The 12,370-nt window shown below is 60.2% G+C and overlaps 1 protein-coding gene across 1 annotated transcript in view; it reads right to left on the bottom strand.

The window, feature by feature from the left end:
* Positions 1-728: 728 nt before the first annotated feature.
* The window catches only part of FIBCD1 (fibrinogen C domain containing 1), a 33,802-nt gene continuing 22,160 nt past the window's right edge, over positions 729-12,370 (bottom strand). Inside the window, exons 5-7 of the mRNA XM_030838546.2 lie at positions 10,471-10,567; positions 5,220-5,399; positions 729-4,609 (exon numbers count right to left, since the gene is read on the bottom strand). Of these exons, the coding sequence (XP_030694406.1) occupies positions 4,350-4,609; positions 5,220-5,399; positions 10,471-10,567 (537 nt within the window). The 3' untranslated portion in view covers positions 729-4,349. The remainder of the gene's footprint in view (positions 4,610-5,219; positions 5,400-10,470; positions 10,568-12,370) is intronic.

The raw sequence follows: 12,370 nt of genomic DNA, 5'->3' as shown, positions 1-12,370 counted from the left end.
TTACCTCAGTGACTTCCCATGGCCTGGCTCAGTGGTGTCACCCCCAGGCGTCCCGGGGGGCCTGATACGAGCCATCCGTGGGCAGGAGGGCACGCCTGTTGGTGAGAACACTTTCTGGAGGGGAGTAGTTAGTGCTGAGGATGGTCTGGGAGACCTCGGGCCGCACGGCAGAGACCTCTGTCTGCACAGGCGGGCAGTGCGGACGCTCCAGCCACGGGTGCCCTCGCAGGTCGGCCCGAGGCAGGACGTGGGGCACATTCACTTCCCCTGGCCCTGCACACGGGCACTCGATAAATATTGGATTTCATCGCATAACCTCAGGAGTTTGCTTTGTCCTTAAGCTTCACATTGGTTTTATGAATAAACAGGCATCAGGGACTGTTTTTCTTAATAAAGAGTCTCGACTCCTCAGGACTGCAGCCCCGGCCACAAGGGAGACCCACAGGGACCGACTGTGACCCTGGGGACCGTGATGGGAAGCGGCCTCCCCTCCACCCACGCCAACCCCCGGGGCTGCTGGCCAGGTGTGGAGCCGGCTCTGCCCAAGGGTCTCGGGCAGCTCCTGGGGGCACTAAGCTGTCTAGGGAACACTTTCCCATGCAGAAATAAAGGCGCTGGGGAGTCTGGGGAAATGGTACAGGAGGCGTCTTGGAACGCTGGGGTGTCTGATCCACCCTGTGGGGCGCTGAGCAGGGTGGGGGGCAGAGGCCCGAGTCGGTCACCACGAGACTTTATTGGAGACAGGACCACACACACGACAAGTGCACACAGGCCGCACTAGCATCTGTCCATCGCAAGCTGCGCTGGCCTCTAGCTCCCTCCTAGCCCCGCCCCTCTTCCCACCACAGGTCTTGTGTGGAGTCAGGCAGCCTGAGGGCACAGCAGGTCAGAGCCCGGTTCCCCACTCCCTGCCCCCCAGTCCCGCCGAGGTCCAACTTCAGCCCTCCGGGTTTGCCGAGTCCTGCCAGCTGCGTGGCCACTCAGGGTTTGGGGACGGCCCTCTCCCTGCTAGCGGATGAAGAGACAGGCCCTGGGGAGGCCCCAGCACTCGGACCAAAGCCTCATGTCCTTGTCTGTACATCCTCTAATGTGTCCTCTGGTGCGCGTGTGGCTCCTTAAACCCCGCCGGTCCGAGCCCTGCTCCCGTGCCCCCACCTCCGCCCTCCCCTTCTGCTGTAGCAGAGGCAGCTAGCAGTCCTGTTGATGAACCCCACGAATCCTCCGAATCCTGGGTGGCGGGGCTCCCACCTTCCAGGCCAGAGGCCTGCGTGGATGAGGGTGGGTGGCCGTGGGGGACCCAGGAAGAGGTGGGCCCTGGGATATGGATATCGCTTCTGCCCCAAGGCAAACATTATACAACCTATTTACATACGGCTGCGGGGGGGAACATGCAATTTGAGACCTGCCCACAGCTCTGTCCTCAACTGCTGACTGTGCTGAGGCCATCAGGGTGGAAACCCAGCGTCCGTCCCTCCTCTGGACTCGGGGAGCAGGGGTGGCCAGCTGGGTGGCGCCCCAGAGATGTATCCAAAGTTTGCAGGACAAGGAATGCGGCCATTGGCTGATCCCACAGAACCTACCTGTGCTTGTGGAAAGGAACTTTCGGAAGCTTTGGGGGCATAAATGCACTGCCTGAGGATCCCAGTGTAGAGCGCACCCCTCCCCTGCTTGGCTCTCTCCTCATGGGAGAAGGAAGGAAAGGGGAGGTGAGGTGTCAGCCCCGTCACGTGGTACAACTGGGCCGCAGGTACCCCACCATCAAGCCATCAACTCAGGCATCGTGGGTCAGGGTTCGGGTGCAGTGACCATGGGTCCTGGGTGACCTTTGCACCCATCTGTCACCCCTCGGTCTCGGCAGAGCTGCCGCTCCCCCCGGCTTTCCCAGGGCCCCCTTCCCTTTGTGGTCGCTCCCATCTCCAGTGATAGCCATTTGCGCTGAAATCACACTGGGAGCTCCTCCAGGCCAGGGCCCAGGCCTGCCTCGCTCCCCTCAGCCTCCCGGCCCAGGTACTGTGTGTGCTCAGCGCCAGCCTGTGAAGGGAGGCCCTTTAGGAAGGGGGGTGCGCTGGCCTTACTGTCCTCACCATGACGGGCTTTGTGCCCATTCAGCCAGCATCTGGTCCGGCCGTGTCCCCAGTGGTGCCAGGCCTGGGCTGGGACCGGGGCTGGTGCTCTCCGGCGGGAAGGAACCAGTGTCTGCAGGTCGGCCAGACGCTCCTGAAACACCCTCACCCAGCCCCCTGCCAGGCCCAAGCGGTGGCACGTCTGTTCCTCGGCCAAGCCCTGGCATGAACGCCCGAGCTTCCTGATGTGCACGCGCATCTGTGAATCCATGAACATCACGCTCACCAGGAGTGTGTTTGATGACAGATCAGGAAGCGCTTGGCACGTTCTAAACAGTGGCTGGCACCGTGAGGCTGGCAGCAGCGGCTCGCCCCAGCCTGGAGCAGGAGGGAGGGGGAAATGGGGCTCCCGGGATGAGGACGCAGGGCCCATCCAGCCTCTGCTTCGTGGCTGGGGCCCAGCGGCCCAGGTGGGCTGCTTCTCTTGGCTTCTAGAGGATGGGAAAGGAGCCAGCAGGAGGTCTCTGGGGTCTTCTTACACACACCCCTGCCACACTGCCCCTACCCGCCCGCGCCTGTGTGCTCCCGTCACCGCCCTGGTGACACTGAGCTGTCATCACCTGTTCCTTGGCCGTCTCTGATGTCAGCTGAGGGCCAGGAGGGCAGGGATGGCGTCTCCTCCCGCAAACCTTGCCAAACGCCGACAGCCAGGTGGGGCTAGAGGGGACCGGCCAGGTCACGTGGCCAGCCAGCGGCGCTCGGGGCCTTTCCTGCTTCCCCTGGGGCCTTTCCTGCTTCCCTGGCCGTCTCTGAATTATTATTATTGAAGCACAAAGCTTGGGGGGAGGGGAAGGGAGAGCTGAACCCCGCACTCCCCCACTTGGCTGCCTTCAGGTGTCCTGTATCGGAAGCCAGAGGAGGGCTTCCCCCCTGCCTGAGGAGGGGTCGCTGGGCTGCCCACCCTCTGGGCGGCTCTCCAGGCTGACCTCCTGGCTCCCTCGGGTCCCCTCAGGCGGGAACGTGGAAAAGCAGCCCTGCTCGTCCTGGCCGCTGGCCTTGGGAACCTGTGCTTCTTGTTGGGGGCAGCAGTAACAGTACATCGGGCGTTGAGAGGATTCAGTGAGAAATGTCTCTGAGTGCCTGGCGGGCACCTCAGGCTCCCCCACTTGCCCGGCGAGGCCCTCCCTGCCCCCGACTCCAGGTGGCAACACCCCCAGTCACCAGCAGGGGGCGACCTCCCCACTGAGACAGCAGTGTCCGGGCTGACCCGGTAACAGCCACCAAACCCATCTGGGTCCAGGCTTCACCCTCCAGGCCTGCTCCTAGGAGGTCCTAGGGTCCCAGAGTCCCTGCCTGGAAATCGGAGGGCGGGTGGTACAAGCCCAGCCCCAGCCCAGCCCAGCCCAGCGGCGCAGGCCCCGCCCCTGCCTTCCACAGGCAGGGGAACGGGGTGGGGTGCGGCGGGGCTCCAGCCGCCCGGGGAAGACAGGAGGCGGGCGGGCACAACGGCCAAGGGGACTGGGGACGTCCCAGGCCTGCAGAGACAGCGGGTTGGCTCGGGGGTGGGGAAGGGCTCCAGGGAACTGATCTCAGTCACCTTGGGGAGCGAGTTCCCGAAGGCAGCTGCACCCCAGCCTGGCCGAGGGGCATGGCGGGATGTGGCCACCCAGCCCATGGGCACAGGCAGCCCTTAGCAGCAGCCACTCCCCAGTCCTTGGGAGAGAGGGCGGACCTCCAGGCACCAGAGGAACGAGGTGGGGGGGGGGTCCGGAGGTCCAGGGAGGCTGGCCTCAGACGTGACCCAGAAAGATCTGACCCTTCCCTCTGCTCAAAGGGCTCCAGGGGTACCATCTGCCCCTCCTCTGTGTGCCCATCACTCCAGGTGTCTGGGCTGGCAAAGTGGAAGGGCTGCCAGGAGCACGTGGCAGACTCCTGGCCCAGGGAAGGCAAACAGCCCAGGAGCCAAAGTCTGGGCAGGCGGAATTTGGGGTGGTCAAACTCGCCCGGCCCGCAGCAGCCGGGCAAATTGTGGGTGGGGACAGTGCGAAGGTGATGTGTGGCCTCACTTGTGCAGGGGGTGCTTAGTGTCGGGGCTGGCCTGGCCCACTCCATCGCGAGAGTGGGTCAGTCATGTGCGGGCAGGCGGGCGGGCGTCTGAGCAGGAGCGGAGTTCGGGGTGGGCGTGGGGATGGCGAGGGGACGGGCGGGGGCGGAGACGGGCGGTGGGCGGTGGTGGGCGGTGGTGGGCGGGGGCGGGCGGTGGGCGGGGACGGACAGCGCGCCCGTCTAGCGGTCCTCACGGACCGGCCGAATCTTCATCTCGGAGAACTTGAGTGAGTACTGCCAGCCGGTCCAGGAGGACCACTCGACGCCGTCGGCGTAGGAGGCGTGCGCGCCGCGCAGGTACTGCCCGTTAAGGTTGGATGTGTGGCAGTTGCGGTACCACCAGGCGCCGCGGTAGAAGGCCGCGCAGTTGTTCTCCGAGTGGTCACTGTCTCGGTCCTTGGTGGTGAACCTCATGCCGCTGTGCTTCAGGAGGGAGTCCCCTGCGCAGGTGCACACACAGGTGTGTACTCACGGGGGCACAGGGGCGTGCATGCGTCACAGCTTCCCATACACAATGCAGTCCCCTGGACGTGCGTCCAGGCTGTGCACGTGCACACATGCAGACACGCGCGCCCCCCCACAGGCACACTGGTGCACACCTGTGCGTGCACACCTGCCCCGCCGCCACGCTCGGTGTCCACGCAGCTCACAGGCACGCACGGTGCCGCCTTGGTGGTCCCTAAGGCTGTCCCTGCGTCTAGGCAGCCTCTCCCTCCTCCTAGCTTTGTCACACACTCCCTTTCCTTGCTTTCTTGCCTTGGCCTGAGAGGAGAGACACAGCCCAGAGGGGGTCTAGAGGCTCAGCAGAGCCCAGACTCCAGCTGTCCTGATTCCTGGCTCTGGGCTCACTTTGTTCATCTGCAAAATGGGTGGTTTTGCAGGCGAGGCCCTGCAAGCTTCATGTGGCTGGTGTGAGGACCAGTGGGGACTGGGAGGTGGCAGTGAGAAGCCTTGATCCTGGCGGGGAAAGACCGCCTTTGTCCTCCCAGCTGGGGAGACTGCTAGGCTACCCTTGCCCTTCCCCATCCCCGCCGTAGCCTGGAGCCCCACCTGCAGTGCCCGAGTAGCCGGCCACAGTGAGCGGGTACCCATCTTCCTCGGGGTCCACGGAGAGCAAGCCCACGCCAAAGCTCCCATAGTGGGCGTAGGCTGTGCCGTTGTCAAAGTCCTCCAGGTCCACGTGTAGCTCGTAGGCTGCCTGCGTGGTCAGGGCGTGGATCCTCTTGAGCCCTGGAACGAGGGAGAGAACGGTGGGAGACGTTGGGGGGGCCTAGGAAGCGACCTCCCCAGAGAGAACCAAGGAGAGACAAGAGTTAAGCTCACGTGGCTGCTGAGAGAAAGACAACCACCGCCAAGTGTATGCTGTCAGTCCTGGGCTACTTCCTTCTTCCTGCAGGCCTGTGTTTGGCAGGAAACAGGACTGACAGCTTTTCATGTTTCGTGTTCTCTGTGCTCGCTTTAAGTCAGACTGTGCCTTCCAAATGTTTTAAGCTGAAGGCTGGTAGAAAGACTGCAGGAATCAGGAAGAGTCTGGAAACTCTTCTGGATTGGGGGTGATGCCACCTTTATCTTCTCTGACACTCTGGGCTCCAGCCAGACGGGATCTGGTACTCACATGCACTTCCCTGGCCTCTGAGCCTTTGCACATGCTGTTCCCTCTGCCTGGGACACTTGGCCCTACTCCTCACCTGGCTACCTTCTGTTCATTTTCAGGTCTCACTTCCTCAGGAAGGCTGCCTGACCTCCTGTGGAGGTTGAGGACCTCTGCCAACCCAGGTGGCCCCATCGGTGCTTATCATTCTGGTCCTGGCCGCCTGTCTCCTTGTCGGGCCTCCCCTGCCGTGTGGAAGCTCCATGAGAGAGCAACACAACTGTCCCGCTCACTGTAGAACCCCAGCATCTGAGGGTGGGTCCAGCGCACAGTAGGTGCTCAATAAATGCTGGCTTCGTGGATGAGAGGCAGAAGACCGTGCCCTCTGCCGTCTCTGGGGCTTGGCTCTGGATGGCCCCTCACCACCCCTGGCCCCCTTCCTCCCCCACCCCACCGCAGCCCCCGTCCCTCCCCTCCTCAGTTCTCCTGCGCCCTCCTTGGGGGGGGTCTCACACCAGGCCCTCCCCCTCCCCCTCCCCACACTCACTCACACTCAAGGTGCTTCCCTGCCGGTTTGATTACCTCTTGATTAAGAGGGCATTTAATTAAATGCCTTACGAGTTATCAGCATTGAGTGACATTTCATCAGCCGCCCCCCCGCCCCCCCACCCCACTTTCCTTTCCTGCGCGGGTCAGCGTGTGCACGCCCCTAGGGTGTGAGGGCTGTGCGGCGCCCCCCTCCCCACCCAGCCCAGAGGAAAGCCTCTGGTCCAGGGTCCAGGTCCAGGGCGAAGGAGAAGGAGCCATGAGAAGAGCAACAGCCGTACAGACAGCAGACCCGCCAGCACCTCAGAGCAGCCACCCGCGCTCCTCACAGAGGACCCGGCCTGGGGAGCATAAGGGCCTCGTCTCCCTGCCTCTCTCGCTCCTCCCTGGGCGGGAGGCTCACAGCCAGCTGCTGTCCCTCTCTGGGCCCCAGGCTGCACACCCGTGGAGGGAGGGCCAGAGGGCTTTCCAAGCTGTAAAGGGAAGACTATAGGCAACAAGGACAGCAGCTGCCGCCCTACCTGGACGGCACTTACAAGTGCAGGCACTGCTGTGAGCGCTGCACGTGGATTCGTGAAGCCAGTGGGATGAAAACGAGTCCAGCGTAATTGAAGTGTCCCTGTACAGCTCTTAGAACAGCGCCTGGCCCATTGCACACATTATCCAGGCGTTTGCTGCTTCTGTCAGGATCCAATGAGGCAGGTGCTATTATTTATTTTTATTTTCATTTTTTGCGGTACGTGAGCCTCTTACTGTTGTGGCCTCTCCCGTTGCGGAGCGCAGGCTCAGCGGCCATGGCTCACGGACCCAGTCGCTCCGCGGCATGTGGGATCCTCCCGGACCGGGGCACGAACCCGCGTCCCCTGCATCGGCAGGCAGACTCTCAACCACTGCGCCACCAGGGAAGCCCCGGCAGGTGCTATTATTATCCCTGTTTTAGAGGTGAGGAAAATGAGGCACCGAGAGGTTAAGGAACTGGCCCAGGTCACACAGCTGGTAAGTGGCAGATCTGGGATCTGAACCCAGGCAGACTTGCCCAGACTCTGTGCTCTCATTCAGTACTTTTGTTTTTAAGGTATTTCTTCCCCAATTTTAGAACTCTATTTATTTATGTTTTCAAAATGGACACTGCTTTACATCATCATCATGAAAATAACACATGGTCTTTAAACAAAGGAACAAAATCCAGTAGTACGTGAACAATGAAGTGAAAATGTATCTTCCCAACCCATCATCTTTTGTAAACAATTATTTAGAATTAACCACTGTTAACAAGTTGATTGACGTACTCCAAGACTTCAAAAATATGTCCTTCAGTTCTTGCCCAGGACAAGTAATCTGATCCAGGAAGAGGGCAAGAGGGAGAGCAGCCCAGTGGGGATGCTGGAAGATTCCTTTCCCCACCACTGAGTGGCCGCTGGTGCCCATCATTAGCACCCCACTCCTGCGGGCGAATCAGGGCTCCATGCGCAGTCCCAGTGCCCATGAGGGTGCCCTGAGGGAGGGCCGGGTTCCTCTGGGATTTGGTCCCCCTCGCCTCTACCCTTCTTCCCCTGAAGGCCACCTCCCTCCCTGCCTCTACCTCCCCCTCAGTCTTTACTCTCTGGGTTTCTCCAGCCCTTGTTGATCTGCCAGGATGCTCACAGCCCTGAGGGTGAGCCAAGATCCAACCCCATCATCTATCAGAGTTCAGATCACAGACAGTGGGGAGGAAGATCCTGGTGGAAGAATACTGAGATGCCCATCATCACCCCAATGAGCTCCCAGATGGATTAAAGACCTGAACCTACCACCTAACACTGAAAAAGCATTTTAAAAATACTCCTATTTAAAAAATTTTTATTGATATAAAACTAGGAGGGGAAAGCAGGGCCTAAAACTCAGAAGATATGAAGGAAACGACTAGCAGCATTGACTACATAAAAATTGAAAACTTCTAGGAAATAAGCAATAATGTTACCAAAAAAAAAAAAAAGCTGAAAGACAAATGACCAGGAGTAACTACGTATCATGTGTATCTGACAAAGAATCAATAACCTTAATATATAAAGAGCTCCCATAACTCAATAGGAAAAGACAAAACACACGATGAGAAGGTGACAGGAGAGTGTGGAAAAGCAGAGGCAGGGAACAGCGCAGGGCAGTCGAGGGCTGGGCTCAAGTTGACATTCTCGTCAGGGCTCCCTGTCTGTCAGGAGCTAATCAGGGCCCCGCTTAAATGCTTCTCCCACACCCGGTGGCTGCCGACAGATTTCAATTAAGATGCCGGGAGTGGCAGAGGCACCAGTGCTGCTCCAAGTGGGTGGGTGGTGCTGCAGGAACAGGGTCCCCACCTGGCCAACTTCTCCCTATCTTTATACACCCACCTGGGTGTAGGGGATGGGGAAGGGACTCGTCACCTGGAAGCTTCTCTCCCCTGACCCCTATCCTGCCCTGCTTTCATTCACTCAGTTCAGAGTATGGTTCAGAGCTTGGATGGACTCCAGCGCGTGAATCCGGCTCAGGCTTCCCTGACTCGTGCGCGTGCGCGTGCGCGCACACACACACACACACACACACACACACCAGCCTATGACTTGGGTTACTTGCCACCTCTCTGGGCCTCAGTATCTTCATCCCTAAAAGGAGAGGACACAGCAGTCCCATCCCCCTTGTGTGGGCATGCGGTGTCAGGGCTGATGTATATAAAATGGGCTGAGCGCACAGCAGGAGTGCGGTACGTAGGGGCTGAGGTCATGAGGTCCATCTTGGGGTGTCTGGCCTTTCCTGTGGCTGGTGCTCGCCTGGGCACTGGGGACACAGTGGAGGTCAGGGCAGAGAGGGTCCTGACCCTCTCATGGACTCCAGGTGGGAGGGAGATAGACATTAAGCAAATGACAGTGCAAAGCAGGTGCCTCTGTGCACAGGAGAGTGGGCACGCATCTGCATCCCGCCCCTGGGACCCACCTTCTCCTGGGCTACCTGGGACCCTTCTGACCCCCACCTGGAGCCCAGACCTTGGCACCCAGCGCCCCCTGGTTAGTGCTCCCGGCCAGCCACATGCCTCCCCCTTGCTCTCCCCTCGTGCCTGGCTGGGGAAGACTCCCGAAATCCGTGCCCAAGAAAGCTGAAGGGGGACAGGTATGCCGTGAGGTGATCAAGGTCATTCAAACGATGCTCGGGGGTGGGGCGGGGGGGCACGTGGCTCCAATGACATGTGTTTATTTTATGTTAAAAATATAAATGGGAGATGACTGCTAAAGGGGCACAGGGTTTCTTTTGGGGGTGGAGAAAATGTTCTGGAATTAGATCGTGGTGACGGTTCTGTGAATATACTAAAAACCAGAGGGACTTCTCTGGCAGTCCAGTGGTTAAGGCTCCGCGCTTCCAACGCAGGGGGCATTCCTGGTTGCGGAACTAAGATCCCCCACGCAGCGCGGCCAAAGGAGAAAAAAAATAATGATAATGGAAACCACTGAATTGTGCCCTTTAAAATAGTGAATGATATTTCAAACAAACCAAAAAAGCCCCAAACCTGACCTCAGGCCACATGCCCAAATATATACATGACCTCCGACCTGCGATGTTTACAGATGTCATTCTTTAGAATGAAATTATGTGAGATATTTACATTTTAAAATACTGAGTGAATTTCAAGATAAATAGCAAGTAAATAATAGTGATAATAATAATATTAACATAAGCTCATTGAGCCCTTACTTTGTGCCAGGCAAGGAATACGTGCCGGCCCCGGGACCGTGGGAGCTGTGGCCAGGAGCGCCGACCGGCCGCTCTTTGGGGAGATGCGCCCGCGGTGTCCAGAGCACAGCATCGGGCAGTGCTGACTCCCAAGCGCAGGGCAGCACTGGGGTCGTCCTGGTCCTCCAGCACCTGGAACAGGGCCCTTGCACTGGCCACAGCTGCCTGATCCGGGACAGCGACCAAGTCCCAGGGCGTCCCCGGCAGGAAAAGCACACGTCTCTGTGGGACACGCCCCCCCGCGAGCGTACCGCCTTTGGTTTCATGCTCGTGGAGCTCCTTCACACTGGACGTGCTGACCCCCTCTGCACGTAGCACCAGGGAGGCCCGGACGGCATCCACATGAGGACGGGGCTCGGACGTGACAGCGCGTGGCGCACAGGGAGAGGGCAGGCCACCCCGCGGGCTGGGCATCAGGAGGCTCACCTAGCCAGTGCTCGCCCGTGAGCTTGCCGAAGCCATCCCGGTACGCCTCCCAGCCTCTGAAGAAGTTCACGGAGCCGTCCTCCCGGCGCTGAAACACCTGCAAAGCAAGGAGGAGGATGGAGAGCTAGCTCCAGCTTTCCCAGGACCCCACGTGCGTCCCCCTGCTCCACACTCTCCCTTCACCTGCCTGCTTGGGGACAGCAGGGGCTGGGCCTCCATTTCCCTCCACAGCTCCCACCGGGCCCCAGAGCAGAGCAGGGACTCAGGAGTCTCGTGGTGGCCCGAGGGGGGACAGACCGAATGCCCCCAGGCCCTGAAACGTCCCCTCAAGAGGGAACCGGAGTGGACTGGGGTGCAGTGGAGGAAGCCTGGCTTCCAGGCCCACCTCTGCCGCCCCACTGTGGGACCCTGGATGGGTCCCATCCCTTCTGGGGCTTCAGTTTCCTCACTGGTCAAATAATAAGGGGGTGAGCAAGGGTCCCTATATCTTTTCCCAGGTCAAAACAAAACTGAACAAAACCCCATTCTCAAGTTTTTAAAACCCGCTAACACACACACACACACACACACACACACACAGGCCTGGCCGCCAGAGTTCTGTCTCTCGATACGCCCCTGCTGCAGTCACGCACTGCACATCCCCCCTTATAAAGAGCCCGGGCAGGGGATGAATGGGGGCTTGGGAAAGCAGAGCCCCGGCCACCTCTCAGGGGAGGACCAGGGGTCCACAGCCAGCGGGGGTGTGACTCGGGTACTGACAAGCAGCCCGGCTGCCTCTGTTCTTCATTTTAATAACATTGCTGGTTTGGGAGTCGGGAATCCCATCGGTTAAACTGCTTTGAAATAAGTACCACGCTGGTCCAGGCCAGAGCTGCCTCGAGTCTCTACAAGATCCACTGGCAATCCTGTTCCCAGCTCGCCCCCCGCCCCGCCCCCCAACCCTTTCTAACAAGCCTTTCTCTTGCTCATTTGCAGAGGGAGGCAGCATCCGCCCCCAGCACCCCATCCGCGCCCACACCGGACGTGTTAGAGATCTGGCCGCGGCACCCGCGAGCCGCCCGTTTCATCCCTAAGCAGCCGGATTTCAGCCGCCCGGAGCTGCGTCTGTCCGCAGCTCCGCATCTGTCCGCGGGGACCCATCCGTCACAGCGCTTGGGCAGCTCTGACCTCAGGTGGCAGGAGGGAGGTGACACCTTTTTTTCTTGTTCCGCTACCTGCAACCTGGCCCAGCCCTGACACGTGAAAGCCCTCAGAAGGGCCGGCGCGGAAGGAAATTTGATCAGGCTCGGAGATCTGAGAGCCGGCGGAGAGAGGTATTGATGGCTGCAGATCGGGACCCTGAGCACGCGCCCCTTGAAAGGCCTGATCCTGGCAGAAGCTCAGATGCTCCCCCGAGAAGACATCGGACAGCGGAGCCTGTTTCTGCAGGAGGAGGCGGGGGAGAGGGGGGCTGGAGGGGCCGGGGAGGGGGCATGGGGGGGCAGTGGTTACAAACCTGGGCTCTAGAGCTCGGGCTCTGCCCCTTACAGCACCGGCCAGTTACCCCACCTCTCTGAGCCTCAGTTTTCACATCTGTAAAATGGGGGCCCCGGCAGCACCTCCCCCATCGGTGACCCACCGAGAGTAAGCTCAGGGGGCCAGGGCCACCCCTCCTTCCCCTCCCTGGCCCCTGCCCCAGGCCACACCCAGTCCCTCCTTCCAGACTTGGGCCCTTCTCCTCCCGAGCCTCCTGTCCCAGGGCACGTCCCCAAGCCTCATTCATTTGCTCAAATGTTCCACTGAGCATCTCCATGTCAGGAGCAGGGTGGGGAGACCAAGTCAGAGCCCTCGGGGCAGAGGAGCACGGGGAGAGGCCTGGCTCAGGGGACCCCCACCCAGGCGGGAAGTAGGACTGGTCTGA

Source organism: Globicephala melas, chromosome 6, assembly GCF_963455315.2.
Source record: "Globicephala melas chromosome 6, mGloMel1.2, whole genome shotgun sequence".
Taxonomy (NCBI): domain Eukaryota; kingdom Metazoa; phylum Chordata; class Mammalia; order Artiodactyla; family Delphinidae; genus Globicephala; species Globicephala melas.
This window is presented reverse-complemented; position numbering and strand designations above follow the sequence as displayed.